Raw genomic sequence first — 25,268 nt, 5'->3', positions numbered from 1 at the left:
AGCTGTGACTGCTGTGGGCATGCTGGCGGGGGGAGGCTGACCCTCAGCCCAGCTGGCTGCAGTTAGCACTGTGGGTGCACCAGGCAGGGTCTGAGAGGTCCAGCTGTAACCGCCATGAATGCACTAGTGTGTGGGGCTGGCCCTCAGCCTCGCTCTCTGCCATTAGCCTGAACCACAGCTGTGGGCACACTGCTGGGTGCAGTGCCTGTGCAGCCAGTTAAGAGGCCAGAATGCAGGAACTGCAGACATGCTAGTGTGTGGGCGTGTTTACCTCCTGCCCCTCAGGGCAGCAGTCACTTTGGGAGGACACCTTTCCCAGCCAGGGCTGCCTTCAGGAGTGGCAAGGCAGGAGCTACTTTGGAGGGTGGGTTGAGGCAGGTGGGTTGGACGGGAAATGTCAGGGTGGGCATGCAGTGCTCGTAAGGCACATGGGGACAATACTGGCTCCCCCAAGTGTCTAGCTATCTAGGCTGGGGGAGGGCAAAAAAAAAAAAAAGGTGCCTGGCAGCACTTGCATTCCTGGAGAAATATGCAGATTCCTGCCCCTTTGGTACATGTCTTAAGATTAGTCAGTAAATCCTCTTTCACATATACCCTAGGTAATTTTTTCCACACTGCTGCTGCTCTGCTGTGTCCCCAGCGAGTTACCCAGCATACTGTCTCTTTAAAAGTAGGGACACGGTTTCCTATCATCCTCTTGCTTTTTAGTTAATCCTCTTGCTCCTCAGCTAAACACTGCGGATTTTCAGAGCCAGAAATTACAGGGACTTGTCTTCTCAGTCCACGTCCCCAAGGCCAGGAGTGGGATTATTATTCCCTCCTTCCTCCATGTTTGTGATGTCCCTCCCATCTGTGTTTAGTTGTGCTGGGAGTTTGGTTCCCAACTGCCCCTCTGCTCCCTTTTGATATGGTCTGTTCAACTAGATTTGGAAGACACATTTTGCCAGTCTTCAGGTCATTTTCAGAGTTAGTACAACAGATATAGCTGTTGCCTTGGTTTGTCTGTGGGACAAAGTAACTCAGGACCCTCGTACTCTGCCATCTTCCCTTCTTCCTTTAAAAAAAAAAAAATATATATATATATATATATATGTATATATATACACACACACACACACATATATATATATTTTAAACCAATTATGGTTCATTTGCTGGGAAGTGGATCTCTGAAGCTCCTCTTCCAGAAATCACTGGAAATCACTACCATTCCAGAAATTATCACCCAAGTACTTAATTCTTGTGTCTTTCAATGTCATTTACATGTCAGTTCTTCATTTAAAACAGCCAATCAGGCCATTCTTGAGAGCTCTAAATTTTATTGCCATCACAAATTATAAAATATTTTGAAACACTTAGGCATTTCAAGAGAGGTAGGAAAGTAACTAAAGAAATAGCAACTCTGGGCACCTGGTGGTTCAGTTGGTTAAGCAACTGCCTTTGGTTCAGGTCATGATCCCAGAGTCCCAGGATATATAAATAAATAAAATAGATTTTATTTATTTATTTGAAAGACAGAGATCACAAGGAGGCAGAGAGGCAGGCAGAGAGAGAGGAGGAAGCAGGCTCCCTGCTGAGCAGAGAGTCCGATGCGGGGCTCCATCCCAGGACCCTGGAATCATAACCTGAGCCGAAGGCAGAGGCTTTAACCCACTGAGCCACCCAGGCGCCCTTAAATAAAATCTTAAAAAAAAAAAAAAAAAACCACAAAGAAATATCAGAACTAAAACAACAAAAAGACAAAAACAGCTTGTAATATATTTAAACCATAATTTTGTGACCAGCATTTTCAAGGGAAAAAAATTTTTTTTTTACTTAGAACTGGAAGAAAATTGTAATAATAGCAAAATAGTAATAGATTTTTAAAAGTGAACTGTTCCCTTTCCCATCTGAGGCACCACTGTTAATAGTGGTTTTAGACCTTCTTATATGTATATATTAAAAACATGTATTTTGAGTGGCTGTTTTGTTTTAATTAAAAAGATCTTATACTGTTCCAAAACCTGCCCCTTCTCCACTTGACACATGACATCCGATGCAGGCACTTGTATGCAAATGACTCAGGCCAACATTTCATTACTCTCCTGTTAAGTATTTATGTGAAGTTTTTCATTATCACAAATAATCATACAGTAAGCATCACTGTGCAGACAACTTTCCATACTCTTATTTCTACAGAACAGAGTTGTCTTACTGTATTTGCTGAGTTAAAGGGCACGGATAATATAGGCCACATTCTTCTCTAGAACTGTATCATTTTCATGTCTAACAATGTATCAGAGTGTTCCTTTCCTCCATATCCTCAAAAAAATTGGATAAAATAATTAAAGTCTTTTGCCATTCTGATGTAACTAAGTTAGTACTTTCCCTTTTTTAATAAAAGAAATTGGTATTTCACTAAATGAGACTGAGCATTTTTTCATGTTTGTGTTATGAACTGAATTATGTTCCCCCAAATTTGTAAGTTGAACCTCAAACCCCCTATTTGACTATATTTAAAGACCGGGTCTTTAAAGAAGTAACTAACATTAAATGAGGTCGTAAGGGTAGGGGCCTAGTCTGAGATGCAGGTGCACACAGGGAAAAGACCATCTGCAAGCCAAGGAGAGAGGCCATAGGAGCAAAACCTGCTGACATTCTAATCTTTAACTTCCAGTCTCCAAACTGTGAGAAACAAATTTCTGCTGTTTAAGCCACCCAGTCCTTGGCATTCTGTCATGGCAGCCCCAGCAAACCAGTACGTCATGTAATGTTCCTTCCATGAACTGCCTATTGATACCATGCTCACGTAGCTACTGGACGGTGCTGTCTTACTGACTCAAAGGACTTTGGAATACTGGATGATCCCTTTTTAAATGCCCTGTAAAAATATGCTCTAAATGTAAGGCTGAAAATCTTTGAGGCCAGTATCTTTGAGATTCGTATCCATATATTTGAAATTATGATCCTATACCAACAACACATCCAAATTACTCTTCCACTATATAGAATTTACCTTCCCAATACTTAACCAAAATTGGCATTTGACAGAAAGATCACAAAATACTCTTCAACTCCCTGACACAGTCAAATGGGTCAGTAAAAGAGCAAATCAATTTGATCTAAAATGGAAAGACTCTTCATTGAAGAGATACTAAAAATGCATGAAAAATTTTAAAATAGAGTAGTATAATTTGTTTCTCTCACCTCCTTAATTTTATTTTTTACCCCAGCAGTCTGTTCTTCTTTATTGCTAAATAGTATTCTACTGTATGGATCGTACAGTTTGAGTCTTAGGTCTTTAATTCTGTTTTACTTACTAAAATTCCTCCATGAGACGTACAAAGGTTCGCCCGGCTCCTGATGAAGGTTGATATTATCCCATAATAGCTGAATATACACAAGTTTGCTATCCTGGGACAGAGATGACAGCGGAAGCTAAAAGATCAATAGAGAGTATTAGTCACCATAAGCATAATAATAATTACCAGTAGGTCTAGCACAGCTTGGTTATATAAAACAAATGAGTTCTTTCAAAATTCTGGACCTAAAATTTTAAGCAAAAATTTTAACTTTCTTTGTGTCTGATGATAAATATTCCTATTTTTCTCAAGTGCAGGTTTCTCATCCCTACTTCCACAGACTGGAAAGACAACTTGGTAGCTGGCACAGTGGCCACCTGAAAGATTAGTCACCACTACAACAAATTTTAAGGTTAGTTTCTACTATCTTATTGTGCAGACTGCTAAACTTAAATGAGTCAAAAGAGAGTATAATGCTTTAAGCAAAGATTGTGTTGTGCCCCTGGTGTATGCTGGGGCATCTCTCAGTAATCAGTATCATAGAATGAAGGAACTCCAGGAAGCGCAGTGACTCCTGGATCAGGCACCCCAGCCCAAGGACAGTAGGGGCTACAAAGTCAGACAGGCAGACTGTGGTCTTGGCTCCCCACCACGTAGTATTCATGTGACCTTGCAGAAACCATGTAACTAGTCTAATCTTCAATTGTATCATCTGAAAAATATGGGTAAAAGAAGACCTTTAAAATAAAGTTGTTGTGAAAATTTCAGCTGGAGATTTGATAGTTCAGAATAAAAACTACCTTTCGGAGCCACCCTTTCAACTAGATATAACCATATAACTAAATTCAGGCCAAACAGATACATAGATAAAATGTTACATGCAATCCAGGAGCTATCCCCAGAGAAAGAAGACATACTTTTCTCCATCCACTTTTATCCTTACTGCTGGCCAGAATGTGGATGTGATAGTTGGAAACAGGGCAGCCATCCTGGACCAGGTATAGAACTTAGAAACAGAGGTAATGCGCAGCTGAGCAAAAAGATAGAAGGATCTCAGGTCCCTGACATTATACCATTCCAAGACCACCTACCCAAACTTTTATGTGAGAGAGAAATAACCTACATCTTGTTAAGTGACTGTTGTATATTCTCTTACTTGAAGTTATGCTTCATTCTAACCAACCACAATGTAGTATAACCATGTGTAAGTACCCTACCTGTACACCCCCATTACAGTGTTCAGATGTGAGGATGAGTCCTGGCAAGTTACTAGGAAGGTCCAAACGTCTGAAATACCAAACGAGGTTCCAGAAAATGATCGGATGTTGATTGATGAAAGAGGATGTGTGAATCACTTGATCACCTTCATTTTCTAGCAAAGATTCAAGTTCTTTACGAAGCACTAGAGGACTCAAGTATGGCACAGAAACAGGGGGAGGATTGGGTCTTTTTCCTAAAGGATCCTTTAAAAAATAAAAATACAGTAAGAAGTGAATATTACCTATTCTGTATGTTTTAGAGTACTTCTCTAAATTGTGCTTTATCTATCCTTTCAAAATCAGTGATTTCCGACCCAGTGCTACATGTAGTATACTCTAATGAAAACCTAAAAAAAGAAAAAAAATACTTTACCATAAATACCCTGAAGTTAAAGGATTATAAAAGAAAATTGATAATCCATATAATAGGCCCTATTTTAAACACTGAAAGTTTCTCTATTTTTCTAAGAAATACTATATTCCAGATGTTTTATGATTCCCCCCAAAAGTTGACTTTATCTTCTTTCTAAAACTCTAAACAAATGGAACAGTCTTTGTGTTAATATTTGATGACTCCTTTTATAATTATATCTACCTGTAAAAGTCTGCTTTTACATTTGATTGCAATAAAAACTAAAGAGCAGTCTTACAAATCAAATAACAAATGAAGAAAGAATCCAATTTAGTCTCTGTATCAGAATAAAATGCTTATGACCAATTCATTAATGAGTATCCTTAATGCCCAGGCTGAGGTTTCCAAATACCATTTCCTCTAAAAAGACCCAGGGTTTCTCAGAGAAATGGCTGATTCTAGGTCTAGAGAAAGAGATATATCACATGAGCATGAAACATCTTGTCATACAAGAAAGCAAGGAAGCGGGTGCCAGGGTGGCTCAGTTGGTTGGGCGACTGCCTTCAGCTCAAGTCATGATCCTGGAGGCCCGGATCGAGTCCCGCATCAGGCTCCCTGCTCGGTGGGGAGTCTGCTTCTCCCTCTAACCCTCCCCATTCTCATGCTCTCTCTCACTCTTTCTCAAATAAATGAATAAAATCTTTAAAAAGGCAAGGAAGCTTAAAAAAAATTTACAAAAGGCTACTAGAATTGTATCAAAGGGACTAGGGCACCAATTCGTAGAGGTTTCTAGCTGATCAAAGATGGGATAAGGTAAGTATTAGTAAGGATAGCAACAGCAATGATGTAAACACAAATGTTTAAATCAGTGAGTTCATAATGATACCCTATTCCTCTAAATTAATTGATCACCTGGGAGAATGCTAGGAATCCAACTAATTTTTTTGAAAACTGGTAAATAAGAGGAAAAAAAATCAATCATCCTATCTTTACAAAGTAAACTCTGTGTTTGGAAAAGCAAACAGAAAACAAAGGGCAAGTTTGTCTTTATAGATGTACCCCATATAATAAAGATAATTAGACTATCACCCTTTATAGCTGGAAATGAGTAATGTGATCTGGGCAATGGGGCATTAATAGCTATCAGCATCAGGAAGAAAGTTCATGTTTTCTATTGAGGGACATCCCACCACTGCTACTGTCTTACAAAAATAAACCACAAAAGAAAAACCTGACTCTGATCAAACTTCTAGATAATTAAGAGGGTTGTACAAGATCAGTGCTCTAACCCCTGAGCTATGGAGCCTTCCCCTAATTAGCAGGGTTGTAATCAACAAGTATGTTCCAAGGTCAAAAAAAGGGTCTACAGATTTAAAAAGACTAAAAACCAAATCAGCTGTAATGTACAGATATTATTTGATCGTTTTTCAAACTACAAAGCACACACAAACTCGACATTTTTTTAAACCATTAGAAATTTGAACAGAGATTGAATAATTTGGTATTTTTTTTAGTTGTATAATGCATTGCATTTCTGTATTACTCTTAAGAACTATGTAGTATATACTAAAATATTTACAAATGGAATATATAATGTTTGGAGCTTGTTTCAGAAGAATCTAGGAAAGAAGTGAATAAAGGTATACATGAAAGAACAATGACCCTAAGGTGAAAATACTGAAGCCAGATGGCAGGTCAAAGGAATTCATTATACTCTTTTGTTTAGTTTTGTACATACTTGAAATTTTAAGAAATTCTTAGTCTGCTTATGAAAAATTCTTATCACTTATGGATTATGTGCTGCTCTAATAAATACTTACATGAATACACAGATAATTATCATCTTGTTACATACCACAACTTCCTGCAGACTGTTTGGGAGACTGACTGTTGAAATGCCATGAAACGGTCGCTGGGAAAAGTCAATATTTTGCAAGGGACCTCCAACACTGTGACTTCGAGTCAAAGATACATTTCGCTTTGAAAAACTATTAGGCGCAGGTGAAATTTTCATAGTTTGGACTTCTCCACTGGCTCTCTTTATTTCATCACTTTAAAAAAATGAAGAAATGCTGTGTTTGTGCTGTAACACAATCTAAACCTGTCCAGCTAGAGTATTTTCTACAACGAATTTTGAGTCTACTGAATGTACTGGAGAACAATCAGTACCACCTTATAAGATTTACATTTTCTTCAAGCATTTTGTGAAAGGAGTCAGAAGAACAGGATGGAGTAGATGACTCTGGTGAAGGGTGGGAGAAAGACAAAGGGTAGTAACAGATATTCTTTTTAAAAGACTAAGTGCCCACTCAGTTGTTTTATTCAAACATCGTTTCATCTTTACTAAACAAAATCATCTAGAATTATGCAACCAAGTATTATAGATTCTTTGATAAGTATTTAACCTCTACCAGGCCATGATCCACCTAAGGACAAAGAACAGATCTTAATTTTTTAATTTTTAGTCCTTAGCATCATGCTTTTAATAAATATTTGATTCAATCAGTATTTAAGAGGAAGTAGTATATTTCACAATAAAGAGAGCAGGTCTCTGGAAACTGGCAATGACTACACTAAAAGAGAAAAATACTTTGTACTCTTGTGAAGTTCATTTTGTAAATGGACACTGTAAAACAATAATTTCAAAAATGGTTTATCATCACATTCATTCATTAGATATGAACAATACATCATAGTAAAATGTTAAGACTGAATTTTTTAAATGCCATAATTTATGCCCATATGCATCAAGTTATCTTTAAAAATGGAATTTTTACAAGGGTACCCAATTTATAGTGCAGACTTCTCTGTATCCTGTGGTACCTTGATTCAGTTGCAGAGATGGTTTCTTCAGTTACGGTCTGGTTTTCCTTTGGGAAATCCATAAAGTTGATCAAGTCAGGTTCTGCTGAACTAGATACAGGTTTGTGCTCTGAAGGTTCACTAGCCAATGGAATGCTGCCGCTTTGTAAACTGTCACCAGAGGTACTTGGTTTCAGGAAAAAGCTAAACACGAGCAATGAAAAAAAAAAATGTCTTTAAAAACCTAGAACCGGGGCGCCGGGGTGGCTCAGTGGTTTGAGCCTCTGCCTTCGGCTCAGGTCATGATCTCAGGGTCCTAGGATCGAGCCCCAGGTCAGGCTCTCTGCTCAGCAGGGAGCCTGCTTCCCCCCCTCTCTCTCTACCTGCCTCTCTGCCTACTTGTGATCTCTCTGTCTCTCTGTGTCAAATAAATAAAGAAAATCTTTAAAAAAAATTAAAAAAATTAAAAAGAAAATAAAAACCTAGAACCCTAGGGATGCCTGGGTGGCTCAGTGGGTTAAAGCCTCTGCCTTAGGCTCAGGTCATGATCCCAGAGTCCTGGGACTGAACCCCACATTGGGCTCTCTGCTCCATGGAGAGCCTGCTTCCTCTTCTCTCTCTCTTTCTCTGCCTGCCGCTCTGCCTACTTGTGATTCTCTGTTTGTCAAATAAATAAATAAAATCTTTAAAAATAAAATAGGGGCACCTGGGTGGCTCAGTGGGTTAAACCTCTGCCTTTGGCTTGGGTCATGGTCTCAGGATCCTGGGATCAAGTCCCTAGTCAGGTTCTCTGCTCAGCAGGGAGCCTGCTTTCCCCTCTCTCTCTGCCTCCATGTGATTTCTCTCTGTGTGTCAAATAATAAAGTCTTTAAAAAAATAAAATAAAATAAAAACCTAGAACCCCTGGGGCACCCGAGTGGCTCAGCGTGTTAAGCAGCTGCCCAGAGTCCTGGGATCAAGCTCCACATCAGGCTCCCTGCTCTGCAGAGAGCCTGCTTCTCTACTTACTTGTAAGCTCTCTCTAGCTGTCAAATAAATAAATAAAATCTTTACCAAAAAAAACAAAAAAACAAACAAACAAAAAAAAACACCCACCTAGAACCCTCTAAATTTCATATTTATTACTTTATGATAAAGCAGTCACTGATGAATTTTACACAATCCACAGAACTACTGTCTCTTCCAAACATATACCACATGTGCACACACACACCATGCTATCATTCTCAATCCTCTCTTGTCATAAACTTTTTTTTTTTTTTTAAAAAGCGTTTATTTATTTATTTGACAGAGAGGCAGAAAGGGGGAAGCAGCCTGCCTGCTGAGCAAGAATCCGGATGAGGGGCTTGATCCCAGGTCCCTGAGATCCCACTAAACCACCCAGGTGCCCCTTGTCATAAACTTTTCAAATGAAAAAGCTCTCAAAGTCATTACCATTTGGTGTTAAGATTCTTTAAAGAAAGCTATGAAGAAGATGGAAAGCAAAACATTTCATTAATTTTCTGAGTTAAAAAAGAGAGAGGGAGACAAACCCTGAGAGACGCTGGACTCCAAGAAACAAACAGGGTTTCAGAGAGGAGGAGTGTGGGAGATGAGGCAGCCGGGTGATGGGCATTAAGGAGGGCACAATTGTGATGAGCACTAGGTGTTATTCACAACTAATGAACCACTGAACACTACATCAAAAACTAATGTACTGCATGTTGGCTAACTGAACATAATAAAAAAAATAGAGCAGCAATGGCATTTTAGCATGTATTAACCTATAACTGTGTATGGTAGCCTCTCCCTCATAAATATACATTTTGTCTCAAGTCATTTCCTCTTCCCCTTTATCCATTATTTTGTTTCATCTTATCTCTGTCCTCTTTCTGGGTGGGGATGAAGTGAGGGTTGGCCCTTGCAAGGGACATGACGAGAACTCTCTGAGGTAATGTTCTACATCTTAGTAAGGGTTAAATCTGCATCAGTGTATGCATTCAGTTTTCAAATGGTACATTTTAAATGGAGAGATGGGCATCTGGGTTTCACCATAAGAAAAATCTTTAAACTTAAGCTGCAAGTTTGAAATTTTCTATAATGACATACTGGGGAGGAAAATCAACAATGCTCCTTTATACTTACACAGAAAATATAAAATAAGGTACTTAACATAATAGCTTACAAAACACAATGAACTCAACAGAGAAGTATATGACTATGGAGAATAATTTAAAACAAAAGAACATAAAAGACAATCTAAAAAATAGAGGTATGGGCACCTGGGTGGCTCAGTGGGTTAAGCCGCTGCCTTCGGCTCAGGTCATGATCTCAGGTCATGATCCACGGGGCTCTGGGATCAAGTCCCACATTGGCTTGTGATCTCTCTCTGTCAAATAAATAAATAAAATCTTTAAAAAAAAAAAATAAAAAAAATAAAAAAATAAAAAAATAAAAAATAGAGGTATGGGCACCTGGGTTCCCTGCTCTCTCTCTCTCTCCCACATTGGGCTCTCTGCCTGCCTGCTTCTCCTCTCTCTCTCTCTCTCTTGTGATCTCTCTCTGTCAAATAAATAAATAAAATCTTTAAAAAAATAAAATAAAATAAAATAAATAAAAAATAGAGGTACGTTCACAGATAAAAGAATAATGTTGAAAATGTCCATTTTCCCCAGATTAATCTATACATCTAATGCTGCAATCTCAATGAAAATTCCAGCTGAATTTGGGGATGGGGAAGGGGGACACTAAAGTTGCTCTAAGCAAAATAAATAAATAAATAAAATGTCCATGGTGGGGAGTTTACCCTATCAACCAGATATAACACAACACTGATAAAAAATAGACTAGACCAAAAAAACAGGGAACACAGAGGCAGAGTGAGGTGTACTTGGGCATGTGTTTTACGATAAAGGTGATGTTACCTATCAATGAAGAAAGGATAGGAAACAGTCTCCTTACATGAAGGAAAAGAAAGCTGTATACCTACCACCATACACAAACACAAAGGTGTATTCCAGGTGGATTAAAGATCTAAATATCAGAGGTAAAATACAAAGCTAACGAAAGAAACCTCCGGAGAAATTCTTCATGTCCTACAGATGGGAAACGACTTTTATTTTTTTTATTTTATTTTTTTTTAGAATTTATATATATATATTTTTTTAAGATTTTATTTATTTATTTGACAGAGAGAAATCACAAGTAGATGGAGAGGCAGGCAGAGAGAGAGAGAGAGAGGGAAGCAGGTTCCCTGCTGAGCAGAGAGCCCGATGCGGGACTTGATCCCAGGACCCTGAGATCATGACCTGAGCCGAAGGCAGCGGCTTAACCCACTGAGCCACCCAGGCGCCCCGAGAAACGACTTTTAAAACAAGACCAAAAGCACAAATCATGGGGGAAAATTAATGGATAATGACATCAAGATGAATGCTTTCAAGGAATTAATATCAAGAAGATTTAAGAATCAACAAGAAAAAGTTAACCAAAAAATGGACAAGGTAAAAATATAAACAGGCAACTCACAGAAAATGCTGGAATAATTAACAAGAATATGAAGAGATAAACTCACTGATATTCACAGAACTTAAAACAAAAACAAAATAGCACTTTATATTCATTAGAATACAAAAAAATGAAAAGTGATAATATCAAATGCTGGTACGGACATACAGTAATGAAAATTCTTAGGCATTAGTAGTGAGAGTACTGCCATATGGGAATCTATCTTCCATTGTTTCTTAAAATCATGAATGAAAATGACTCAATCACCTTGCTGCTAAGACTATTATTCTGAGAGAAACTATTTCACAAGTTCAGAAGGAGACATATTTTACAGTGCACTGCCTCACTGCAGTGGTATTTATAGGAACAGAGACCTGGAAGCAACTGAACCAATACAGGATAATGGGTAAGTAAAATTAAGTATTAACTTCCTACAGGAGGAAAGGAATAAACTAGATGTACATACGGCAACTCAGCTTTTAAACTGAGTAATAGAGATTATTGTATTCTAATTATGTAACTTAAATTGCATAATCATGCAAAACTATGTATTTTATGAAGGTATATATTCAAAGGTATCACACACAGTGGAGTCAATGTCTTTGTTGGATAAAGGAATGAGAGTGGGACGGGGGGGAAGAGCTAACAAGAGAGGATCCTTGCACAAAGCAATGATGATAGTACATCAGGAATTAGAATACGATTTCACTCAGCTCCACACCTGAAGCTAAAAGGAAAAACTAAGCTAAGAAGACACACCTGTACAGTTTGTTTGTTTGTTTAGAGATTTTATTTATTTGACAGAGAGATCACAATATAGAGAGCCCGATGTGGGGCTCAAACCCAGAACCCTAAGATCATGACCTGAGCCGAAAGCAGAGGCTTAACCCACTGAGCTATCCAGGTGCCCCGATTAGATTTTTTAAAAGCAGCTAAAGGTAGACAGTAATATGAAGCTTGTCTTCTCCATAAAACAAACAGAATATTAAGATCATTATTTAAGCAGTTATCAAACTCTTGATTACTTAATGAGTAATCATAAATCACCTACTCTCTTTTCGATTCCCTGGAATTTGGTCATTTCACTGTACAGAGCACTACCATAAAGGGTTAACAAGTTGGGAGAAGAGTCAAAAAACCCCCATTGCCCGTGCCTTTAGTTTTTTCTTCTAGAATATATAAAGTCACTGAGAAAGAAAGTTTAAAGATAAATATTGAAGTTCTGAATCATCTATGATGTTTAGCTCCAAGAATTAACTACTACTGACAATTGTGTATTAAATAAACTGGAAAAGTAGTCTCCTATACTGGCGTATTTTCTCCTCCAGTAGTGAGAGTGAAGGAGAGAGAAGAGGGACAGCTGGAGGGTGCCGTGACTATTTCCCTCTCCCTCGAGGAGTCATGCCTTCTGAGAAGGAGCTTTCACAATACTAACCTTGCAGAGCCTCTCAAGTCTTTAAATTCTATGTTGAGAAGAGGCAAGAAGTTGCTTTTACAGAATGGACAGGTGGTATTCAAATTTGAGTCATCTGCCGTCCATCCAGCCATAATTTCTTCATCATAAACTAAAGCGCTACAAGCTCTGCACTGGGAACAACTTGACATCAAAACCTAAGAGAAGAAAAGTGCAGACACTGAGAACTTGCATAGTGAAGTCATCTCCACAGACCATCCTTTGGAGACACAGCATTTTACTCATTTTGTTGATCCAATTTAGAATTAAGTTCAGTCACTGTACAGGTAAAACTAGCAGTCTATTGCCTTACTTACATAAGACAAGCAAATTCAACAAAATGATTTACTCTTCGGTCTACAAGGGTATCACGAATTCTATCCAGTCCCATTCTGAAATAAGCATGTTTACAACCATTCTACCATGTGCAGAATACAGAACTTTTACCTCCATTGCACAATTCTGATAGATGCTAGACATGCTGGTGTTTTGAGAAGAACCGTGATCTGATTTTTCACAGTCCTGCCCTTTTATGTTTCTTGGAAATGTAGGTTCACCTAAAGAGAAGTAAATGTAACACATTATATAAGACTGTCCTTATTCTTTGGAAATGCATACTAGAGTATTCAGGGGGAGTATAATGAAGTCTACGATTTATTTTCAAGTGGTTCAGTATAAAAATTTCTGTAGGTATATATCTAAAATTAACAACAGTTAACCCTAAGTGGAGAATATGTGATCGATCATTATATGATTCTTTCGTCTATTCAGGACATTTGAAATTTTTTGTAACAGAATGTTGGAAAAAATAAATAGAACTTAAATTTCTTAAAATAACATAGGGCTTCTCAAACACTGGTATACATCTGATTTATCCCAAGAGCTGGTTAATAATATATTTCTAAGGCCCCAACCCCTCACATTCAGTCTGAAAAGTTTTAGCCTGGGACTTGGACATTAGTCCATATTTTAAAATAAATTCCCCGTGTGATTTTGACAACAAACTAAAGTCTGAGAACCAATGACAGAGTCCACAAACACAACTAAGGTGACTGGAACACTTAGAGATCCTGTAAAATAAGTGATAGTACAATGTGGCTACACTCACCGTCTATCAGATCATCTCAGCAGAGGGGGTCTATTGTGTAATGTGGCAGGTGGAGGTAAAGGTACGGGCACATAAATGACAGGAAAGGACCGTCCCTCCTACCTGTTGAGTACTGCAGTTTTCCTGCATCTCCACTGCTGCTGCTACTGCCAAGGCTTGTGTTGCTCTGGGTAAGTTCACTGGGAACCAACCCTGCAATATTCATGTTAGGTGACACGTTCTCCCCCAAAATATGGTCTTCCAGGCCAGCTGGGAAGCTGTAATCTCTGTTTGTTTCCTCCTTTAATTGAAAAGAATAAAACCCCACATACATAAATAGTATCTTCCCCAATAAAAATATATTCACTCTGCCCTTTTCAGAATTATTCTCTATAATCCTTAAACTAATCATCTCCTCATTTTTCAAAACCATGAACTACTCTCAGTATTATTTGGAATTTTCTTTCCACACTCTAATTCAAGCAATGACCTAGAATACTTTTAAGATTTTGTTTCACCCCTGGTGTATATTGGGATGTCTCTCCAATAATCAGTATCACAGAATGAAGGAACTCCAGGAAACTCAATGTCTCCTGGATCAGGCACCCCAGCCCAAGGACAGGAGGGGCTACAAACTCAGACAGGCAGACTGTGGTCTTTGCTCCCCACCACATAGTATTCATGTGACCTTGCAGAAACCATATAACTAGTCTAACAAAATTATATCATCTGAAAAATATGGATATGAGAAGTCCTTTAAAACAAAGGTGGTGTGAAAATTATAGCTGGCAATATGATTTGCAGAACAACCAACCATCCATACTAGAGGCAAAAATAAGAATAAAAGTTCCAAACACTATAGTTCTTAACTGCTAGTGACTGCTGATGCTTTAGTTTAGAGAGAAAACATTTCATTCAACAAGCAGGTTCCTTTCTGATTTCTGCTTTAAAGAAGACTCGTGTCTTGTTATAAAACCACGTTAAGTGATAGAACAATTAAACAGATATGTGAAACAGGAAATAAAAGCACTTATATTACCAACACCCACACAGTACAATTAAAATCTTTATGTATATCCTTCTAGTCATTTTAAAATATGTGTATATATATATACTTTTACAAAATAGGATAGTTTTTTAGCCTATTCTCATGTAATGTATTTTGATGTCATTAAATCTTAATTATTTAATCCCAGCAACCTAATCCAGTTTACTGATGGACTTCAATGCATTTGGTAAATCTCTGTTGCTTAAGCATTCAGAATGCTTTCAATTTTATGTTACACTGATGAATTCCTTTGAGTTGTTTTTATACATATCCCTAATTATTTCCTTAGATTAAAATCTGGATAAAAGTTATGAACTTTTTAAAAAGACTTTGTAGGGCGCCTGGGTGGCTCAGTGGGTTAAGCCGCTGCCTTCGGCTCAGGTCATGATCTCAGGGTCCTGGGATCGAGGCCCGCATCGGGCTCTCTGCTCAGCAGGGAGCCTGCTTCCCTCTCTCTCTCTCTGCCTGCCTCTCCATCTACTTGTGATTTCTCTCTGTCAAATAAATAAATAAAATCTTTAAAAAAAAAAAAAAAGACTTTGTATACATTCCTTCATTTGGTAATATTTATTAGGTATAACCTATTTGCTTTGTAAAGGCACTAGTACCAAGGTTGACAGCAATGAAAACAAAAGAAAGATTAAGACATGTGACCACCTGAAATTTACAGTCCTATATTCCAAGTCCAAAGTACTCTGTAGAAAGGTGGTTTTTTTTTTTTTTTTTTTTACTATTTTTATTAACACTGTTAGATAAAATTTCAAAAATAGAATGGCTCAATCAGTCTACTTCAAGGTAATGCTAGGTTAAGATACTTTTTTTTTTTTTAAGATTCTATTTATTTGACAGAGAGAGATCACAAGTGGGCAGAGAGACAGGCAGAGAGAGAGAGAAGAGGAAGCAGACTCCCTGCTGAGCAGAGAGCCCGATGTGGGACTCAATCCCAGGACCCTGAGATCATGACCTGAGCCGAAGGCAGCGGCTTATAGGTTAAGATACTTTTGAAGCTAGCTTATTTTGTCTTTCCTTCACTGACCTTGTAAGTTCTTTTAAATGCAACAAAATGCAACTCTGTCTTACAGAACTCAATATTACTCTTTCATTTCTTAGAGATGGGGAGAGAAACAGAATTTATAACAGTAGGGCGCCTGGGTGGCTCAAAGGGTTAAAGCCTCTGCCTTCGGCTCAGGTCATGATCCCAGGGTCCTAGGATAGAGCCCTGCATTGGGCTCTCTGCTCAGTGGGAAGCCTGCTTCCTCCTCTCTCTCTCTCTGCCTGCCTCTCTGCTTGTGATCTGTCTGTCAAATAAATAAATAAAATCTTTAAAAAAAAAAAAAAGAATTTAGTAACAGTGAACATTTATAGGTGTCTGTCCTTCCCACTATAGTACCTAAGTACTCTATCATTCTTTGAACACGAAGGTGAAATTTTAATTAATTTTTTCTATAAAACAAATAAGCAAAATTTCTTCCCTTCTATTTCACTGAAAGGTCTAATGGTTAATTCTCTTTTCAGTAATTTTTAAAAGAATTAGCAATTGTTGTTATGCAGTATGAAATCTATGGATTAAGTGGTAAAGTGATTCCATATATATTAAAGAGAACAAAGATAAAAGTTATTTAAAAGTGAAGTCCTATGGGGTGCCTGGGTGGCTCAGTGGGGTTAAGCTTCTGCCTTTGGCTCAGATCACGATCCCAGCATCCTGGGATTGAGTCCTTCACCAGGCTCTCTGCTCAGCAGGGAGCCTGCTTCCCCATCTCTGCCTGCTTGTGATCTCTGTCAAATAAATAAAATCTTAAAAAAAAAAAAAAAGTTGGGTGCCTGGGTGGCTCAGTGAGTTAAGCCTCTGCCTTCAGCTCAGGTCATGATCTCAGGGCCCTGGGATCAAGTCCTGCATGGGGTTCTCTGCTCAGCTGGGAGCCTACTTCCTCGTCTCTCTCTCTCTGCCTGCCTCTTTGCCTACTTGTGATCTCTCTGTCAAATAAATAAATAAATTCTTGGGAAAAAAAAAAAGTGAAGTGCTATGCAAATACGATATGGCATTGTTATTAAATTATTAATCATTAATACTTTCAAAGAAATAAACTTAATGTGTTATTCAGACTCATCTATGGAATTATAGAGTAGTCCCGAATATTCTGTTTCTTTAATATTAATTTCCTTATACTGATGTTCAAGTCATTTCAAGAACAAAATAGGATATGCATAAAGTTTTACCAGAAATCTCTAAATATGAAGTTATATATTAAAAAATACTAGAAACGCTCCCATACGAGACAGTCCACACCCATGAAGCGTTCTTACCTCATCATCCGAGTAGCTGTAGGCAGACGCTACGGCTACCCACATCTTACTGGCTACTGTTGCTGCTTGTTTCATACCAGATTTTAGGACATCTATCTTGGGTCCTGAGAGTATATTATCTAGCTTCAACCCTGACAAAGAATTTACCACAGAACCCAGTGAGCCATGTGGTGAAGAGCGCACAAGGGCTGATAAAGCTGAACGTTCTTTCTGGCTGCGAGACGGCGTCTGCTGCCTGAAACGCCCGGTGAGAGTTTTAGACCTGGATTGTGCTGGGGAGCTCTTTTCACTTTCGGGATCTTCCTGTGCTGCTGGACCCTGCTCTAGAGGCAGGCTTGATCTCCTCTCTAAAGGGCGAGTAAACGCACTGGCTGGACCAGACTCTCTGCTTCCCTCTCCGTGTAATTCCATACTGGAAGACTTGCTGCCCAGGGGGCTCTTCAGGTTCATATAGCTTTCGATTTCATCAGCCAGATTACGAGCAATGCCTGGGGAAGACATCTTATCTTCGGAATCTGGAGTTTTTTCTCCTGTACCTTCAGTGGCCAAAAGAGACAAAGGATCTAGTCCAGTTTCAACATCCTCCCTCTCAACAGCTTTAACAACCCCATATAAACTACTTCTCTTATTCATGACATCTCTGGATCCTACTTTTGAGTCTCTGGGCTGATTACTGTCACCATCACTGTGTAGACTGTCACCTGCATCCTTTTCCACAGGAGTCTGAGCTACACTGTCATCAACCACAGGTTCCAGGAGCTCTTGGCTTTCCTCGAGCATCTCTAAAACTGAGGAAGATCTGTGCTCTGAATCCCAAGTGCTCTCAGACAATCGGGTCCTGGTATCACCCAGATGACAACCAACACTGTCAAAGCTATGGGTGCTTGCAGCTCGGAGTGCAGAGGTCTTAGGACAGGTCAATGCTGCTGTGAGAATCTTGGCATCTGCTCCCATCATAATAGCCGCTTCACTTGAATTCAAATCCAAGCTGCTCTTCTTAAGCAACATTCCCGCTCGACTTTCAGAACTGAAACTACAACTCCTCTCTGGAAAATGCTTTTGTCTTTTATCTCCTCTGTCACCATTCTTCTTGGGGTTAGTAACTTCACCGAAGACTGCCTCTTCACCTGGATCCTGAGTAGCAAACGGCACACTGGATGTACTACCTGAAAGAGAAAGTACAGTATTAGAAAGGAACTCTATTTTCTGATGTAACTTGTAGAAAATGTTTCTTTTCTGATTTTGGAAAAGTGACACATCCTCGGAGTGCAAGATTGAGTTCAAAAGGTACAAAGAAAATAATACAGAGAAAAGAACAACCAAAAAGCCTCCACTCAGTCCTGCCTCCCAGAGATAACATTGTTAATGTATGACCTGCCTCTCACTCTCTACACACACATTTTAAAAATGAGGCAACAGGGTGCCTGGGTGGCTCAGTGGTTAAGCCGCTGCCTTCGGCTCAGGTCATGATCTCAGGGTCCTGGGATCGAGTCCCGCATCGGGCTCTCTGCTCTGCAGGGAGCCTGCTTCCTCCTCTCTCTCTCTCTCTCTGCCTGCCTCTCTGCCTACTTGTGATTTCTCTCTGTCAAATAAATAAATAAAATCTTTAAAAAAAAAAAAAAATAAAATAAAAATGAGGCAACATACGCTGCAGATACCTGTACTGTTCACCAAAATCTATCGCATTTACCAAATACAGATCTATAAATACCTTACAGCTGCAAAGTTCTATATTCCATTTAAGAAATATATTTTGTGTTAAACAACTAACCTAAAAAGACAAAATCTCTTCCCTTCTGGCTTTCATATATCTAATTCAACAAATATTTGCTAGGAATCTACTCCACACAAAGTAAATTCATAATCATGGAGGAATTATAGATTTGCTAAAAATCAAAGCCTTATTGCTCCAAAGTAAAATAATTCCCCAAAGTAGAAGAATCTAGAGTAGAGTCCTTAGACTTGGCAAATTCCAAGAAAGCTGACAAAATCTGCATAGCTCCAAATTTTTCAGATATATTCAATCCCTCAACAAATACTCAAATGTCTACTAGCATTTATCATATAATGGGCTAGAAATATAGAGGCAAATGAAACAGACATGATCCCAGATCTCTCTCTGAGTTCAGTCTTGTTTGATCAAGTGGAACAAAATTATGCTGGTGGCTGTAGGGGGAAGCAAGTAGTTTTTGTTTGTTTGTTTATCTGTTTGTTATTGTTTTTAGGGTTTTTGTTTCTTTGTTTTTATTTAAATTCCAGTTAGTTTACATACAGCACAATACTAGTTTCAGGTATAGAATCTAGTGATGCAATTTTTTTCCCATTCCAAGACCAAAAGCTATTTCCTATTTGAATCATTACCAAAACTCAAGTCTACCCATTCCTATTTAGGATTCTCATTTGTTTTTTAAAAGGCATAGTGACCTAGCAGATTTGAGGGAAAAGTTCTTTAATAAAGTCTTCTTTTTAAAACTTCCAGGTTAATTTCTAGGTTCTTTTTAAGCTTCCAAATTGGTCCCAAATAATAATCATAATCATACCAATTAAACAGAGTAAGCACTTAGAGATATTTCACAGCTTTTAGGAGAATTAAATTAGCCTGTTTTACACCTCCAAAATTTGTGAACCTTTACCAGTATATGAGAAACAGATCTTAGCAAATTTACTGGTTCTCACAGTATTTCCAGGAATTTAGTGGCACATTTTTTTCAATTAAAATAGATTTGACCCTTGATATATTGGCAAAAGCCCCACTACTCCCGCTTCCTTTCGTATTAGAATAAATCTTCCCACATCAAGACATGACACAAGGGGTGCCTGGGTGACTCAGTGGGTTAAGCTGCTGCCTTTGGCTCAGGTCATGAACTCAGGAGTCCTGGGATCGAGCCCCGCATCAGGCTCTCTGCTCAGCAGGGAGCCTGCTTCCTCCTCTCTCTGCCTGCCTCTCTGCCTACTTGTGCTCTCTCTCAAATAAATAAATAAAATCTTTAAAAAAAAAAAAAAAAAGAAAGAAAAGACATGACACGGACACAGGATGAGTAAAGAGGGAGGGAAGCACACCAGACTTTGTCCATGTCAATATTCTGAGAAGATTATAATCCTCTGATAAAGAAAACTGTTGTCTTCCTCTTTTTCTTTTTTAAACCTGCTAGCAACAGGTTTGGAAAATAGGATACACAACATACATATTAATTATTTTTTCCAAAACCTTTTTAGCTCTACCTCTTGAATACTACCTGCCCCCCCAAAAAAACAAACAAAATCAATTTGGTATTAGTGAATCTAAAAGAAGGAGAGACTTCAGAATAAGGAGTATTCCTACATGAATTTAGGAAGCTGAGCAAATTAATTTCTGTAAGTCATATAACAGATACACTTAAGACAGCTGACTTAGAGAAGTGAATTACAGTTACTACTAAAAAAGGGCAAGAAACACAAGGCCGATCTCTTTGGCCTTTGAAATCACAGACTTAGATGCATGTTTGGAGGGTACTCAGGAGGCCTAAAACACAACTGAAAGGAGTGAACTGAAATTCAAGGGAGTCACAGGCAAGAGAGTTATTCATTATAAATACTTAATCACAAATAAGTGGCTCAAGAGGCCTTAACAACTGGCCAAATTAGAGACACACTGGTATTTTTCCACAATACAGCACAGTGATATCAATCTTTTCCTTCCACTGCCTTTCCACTGCCACACAAAAGCCCCCCTGGAATTGAGTAACATGAGTGCCCCTCTGTTCTTCATGAGTATAGGAGGCCCTCTCATCATCTACCCTGAGAAAGAGGGACCAAACTGAGAAGAGGCACCACAACAAGCAAAGGTTCTCCCAATAACAACTAAGCACAATAAATACCCTTCCTTTGATACAATATTTTAAATAACAACTTCTTAACCCAGGGAAAGGATTCAAACTTCTGGCTCTTTAGCATGATCATCACAACTAAGTCATCAATTGATGTTATTAAAACTATTTTAAATATTTGGCCAGCAATCTTTGAAGACTCACCAGTGCTGCTCCTCCTGCCAGTGAGGTCAAATATCCCGGACGGAACTTTCACAATACTGCCACCCCATGCAGGAGGCTCGGTGGGACTCTGTGGCTCTGTACCAGCTTGGGAATGTTTCGCCCCAACAGCAGAGACATCACACACTTCTGGGGAAAAAAGTATTTGGATGTTATTCCTACTTTTACTAAAACTGAACAGAAACCATATATTGATGTGAATACATTAATAGTAGGAGATCTTAACACACCTCTCTCAGAAATAGACAGATTATCGAAGCAGAAAATCAAGAAAGAAACAAGAGCATTGAATGACACATTGGACCAGATGGACCTCATAGATATATACAGAACATTCCACCCTAAAAAGCAGAATACTCATTCTTCTCAAGTACACATGGAGCCTTCTCCAGAATAGACCACATACTGGATCACAAATCAGGACTGAGATTATTCCCTGCATATTCTCAGATCACAATGCTTTGAAACTGGAGCTCAATCACAAGGAAAAGTTCAGAAGGAACTCAAACAGCTTGGAAGCTACAGACCATCTTGCTTAAGAATGCTTGGATCAGGGGCGCCTGGGTGGCTCAGTGGGTTAAAGCCTCTGCCTTCGGCTCAGGTCATGATCCCAGGATCTTGGGATCGAACCCCATGTCGGGCTCTCTGCTCTGCAGGGAGCCTGCTTCCTCCCCTATCTCTCTCTGCCTGCCTCTCTGCCTACTTGTGATTTCTCTCTCTCTGTCAAATAAATAAAATCTTAAAAAAAAAAAAAAAAAAAAAAAAAGAATGCTTGGATCAACCAGGAGATCAAAGAAGAACTGAAACAATTCATGGAAATCAATGAGAATGAAGACACTTCGGTCCAAAACCTATGGGATACAGCAAAGGCGGTCCTAAAGGGGAAATACATAGCCATCCAAGCCTCCCTCAAAAAAATTGAAAAATCCAGAACACACCAGCTGTCTCTACACCTTAAAGAACTGGAGAATCAACAACAAATCAAACCAACTCCACACATAAGAAGAGAAATAATCAAGATTAGAGCTGAGATCAATGAGGCAGAAACCAGAGATACAGTAGAATGTATCAATGAAACTAGAAGCTGGCTTTTTGAAAGAATCAATAAGATCGATAAACCAGGGGCACCTGGGTGGCTCAGTGGATTAAAGCCTCTGCCTTCGGCTCAGGTCATGATCCCAGAGTCCTGGGATCGAGCCCCACATTGGGCTCTCTGCTCGGCAGGAAGCCTGCTTCCTCCTCTCTCTCTGCCTGCCTCTCTGCCTACTTGTGATCTCTGTCAAATAAATAAATAAAATCTTTAAAAGAAAAAAAAAGATCGATAAACCATTGGCCACACTAATCCAAAAGCAAAGAGAGAAAGCCCAAATTAATAAAATTATGAATGAAAAAGGAGAGATTACAACTAACACCAAGGAAGTAGAAACAATCATCAGAAGTTATTATCAACAGTTATATGCCAATAGGCTAAGCAACCTAGATGAAATGGATGCATTCCTGGAAAACTATAAACTCCCAAAATTGAACCAGGAAGAAACTGACAATCTGAATAGACCGATATCTAGTAACGAGATTGAAGCAGTGATCAAAAACCTCCCAAAAAACAAGAACCCAGGACCTGATGGATTCCCTGGGGAATTCTACCAAACTTTCAAAGAAGAAACAACACCTATTCTCCTGAAGCTGTTTCCAAAAATTGAAGCAGAAAGAAAACTTCCATACTCTTCCTATGAAGCCAGCATTACCCTGATCCCCAAACCAGGCAAAGACCCTACCAAAAAGGAGAATTTCAGAACAATATCACTGATGAATATGGATGCTAAGATTCTCAACAAGATCCTAGCAAACACGATCCAACAGCACATTAAAAAGATTATCCACCATGATCAGGTGGGATTCATCCCTGGGCTACAAGGATGGTTCAACATTTGCAAATCAATCAGTGTGATAGAACAAATTAATAAGAGAAGAGAGAAGAACCACATGGTCCTCTCAATTGATGCAGAAAAAGCATTTGACAAAATCCAGCATCCATTCCTGATTAAAACGCTTCAAAGTATAGGGATAGAGGGAACATTCCTGAACTTCATAAAATCTATCTATGAAAGACCCACAGCAAATATCATCCTCAATGGGAAAAAGCTTGCAGCCTTCTCGTTGAGATCAGGAACATGACAAGGATGCCCACTCTCACCACTCTTGTTCAACATAGTATTAGAAGTCCTAGCAACAGCAATCAGACAACAAAGAGAAATAAAAGGTATCCAAACTGGCAATGATTTTAATATTTTTAAAAATATTTTTTCCCAAGTGGGAGTGAAGAGATGACTATTTTATCACTAATTTACTGTATCTCATTTACTTTATGCCATAAAATGTTGCCAGTACTGATGCAAATAAATGCTTTATTTTAGCATCAATAACCCTAACTTGAGCATTCCTGTGAGTAAATGAAAGGTTTTGGCCTCCATTTATAATCCCTTTGCTTACAAAGTAGGAGAGAGGCTTGCTTCTGCTAACTATGGAGCATCAATTAAGTAAGATCATTAAAGAAAGTGTCCTTTTGTGTAAAAGGATAGGAAGAACATCTTATTACCACAAAGCCAGAAAATTCCTCCACATTTCCATAAAATGATTAATGTAAATCATATGTACCTCAATGAGTCCCATAAAAAAAAAAAAAGACAGGAAAACCTTGGACACTATATCTAACCTACCAATGAAAAAATACATACTTAGATATTTGAAGGACTTCCATCAAAGAGCATTTTTAAATAAAACAAGCACTGGAACACAAGTTTGATGACTCAAAGTTCAGCCCTGGCTCTATCACAAAACAGCTCTTTGCCTCTGACAAATAACCTCAGTGGCCTGCACTGTCTACAAACTGAGGGCTGACCTACAGTCTCTAAAGATCTCTTAAATTCTAAAACTCAGAAACTACTCATTCTCTCTCCATACATCATATTACATAGGATTTTATAAGCCCAGACCCTGTATTTCTTTCTTGAAATTATCATCAGAATGATCACATCCGACTTAATCAGTAACGGGGGGCCCGGCTGGCTCATCCAGAAGAGCACACGACTCCTGATCTCAGGGCTGTGAGTTCAAGCCCCACGCTGGGTGTAGAGATTTTTTGTTGTTGTTAAGATTTTATTTATTTTATTTGACAGGCAGAGATTACAAGTAGGCACAGAGGCAGAGGCAGGCAGAGAGAAAGAGGAGTAAGCAGGCTCCCTGCTGAGCAGAGAGCCCTATGCAGGGCTCAATCCCAGGACCCTGGGATCATAACCTGAGCCGAAAGCAGAGGCTTTAACCCACTGAGCCACCCAAGCGCCCTGGGTGTAGAGGTTCTTAAAAAATAAAAAGATAAATAAACTTAAAAAGAATTAGTAACAGTGTTTTTCTAAGCAGAGCAAGTAAATACCAGTACTTCACCTTCTGTGTGCACTTTCATTTTGGGTATCACGTCTCTTGTTGCTTGTTCTTCGGGCATGTGAATTTCCGCATCATCCTTCCTAAGTTCATCTTAGACCCATAGCCTTGGTCAGACTGACCGCCTGTTGAGAAAGAATTAAGCTTACAGGTGGAAGTGTTCATCTATGCATAGACCAGCTATAAAATGTCAGAAGAAACCTGCACTGATTTACATGATTTAAACTCATGGAGGAAGACAAGAAAGCCCACGAAGCACGCAGGACACGGTAAACAGAAGGTCAGCAGCCAAGAGCAGGAAGAAGAGGAGCACTGAAGGCTCAAAGTGGAAGCACTGAATCTCAGCTTCCTCATCCGCAGATTAACAGATCTGGACAAGATGTTCTGGGAAGTCTCTTTTGGAGTACGTATACAATGCTACCTTTTGTGAAAGAAAGAAGAGGAAATAAAACAAGCATGTATCTGTTTACTTTTGCAAAAAGAAATGCAGAAATAACATACCAGAAAACAACACAACTGGTTAACTACAAGAGATGGGGGGAAATAGGATGGAAGGGATAAAGAGAGTGGACACTCCTCTAAATATGGCTTATTGTGTTGTATTTTTATTTTTACATATTCAAAAAAATTAAATCAACAAAACTGGGAGGAAGGTGGTGACTAAAACTGAATGTGAACAGGAACAAATGGGACCAACTGTATTTCACAAGAACAACCGTACTGAAGGGATGGA

General features: G+C 38.8%; 1 protein-coding gene across 1 annotated transcript in view; it reads right to left on the bottom strand.

The window, feature by feature from the left end:
* The window catches only part of DENND4C (DENN domain containing 4C), a 141,730-nt gene that overhangs the window by 13,906 nt on the left and 102,556 nt on the right, over positions 1-25,268 (bottom strand). The window contains 11 exon segments of the mRNA XM_045079661.1: positions 3,300-3,417; positions 4,499-4,744; positions 6,748-6,943; positions 7,716-7,898; positions 12,613-12,788; positions 13,078-13,187; positions 13,841-14,018; positions 17,070-18,235; positions 21,080-21,226; positions 24,539-24,631; positions 24,634-24,660. Of these exon segments, the coding sequence (XP_044935596.1) occupies positions 3,300-3,417; positions 4,499-4,744; positions 6,748-6,943; positions 7,716-7,898; positions 12,613-12,788; positions 13,078-13,187; positions 13,841-14,018; positions 17,070-18,235; positions 21,080-21,226; positions 24,539-24,631; positions 24,634-24,660 (2,640 nt within the window).

The sequence above is a fragment of the Mustela putorius genome, unplaced genomic scaffold, assembly GCF_011764305.1.
Source record: "Mustela putorius furo isolate JIRA1106 unplaced genomic scaffold, ASM1176430v1.1 tig00000421_pilon_pilon_pilon, whole genome shotgun sequence".
Classification (NCBI taxonomy): Eukaryota; Metazoa; Chordata; class Mammalia; order Carnivora; family Mustelidae; genus Mustela; species Mustela putorius.
This window is presented reverse-complemented; position numbering and strand designations above follow the sequence as displayed.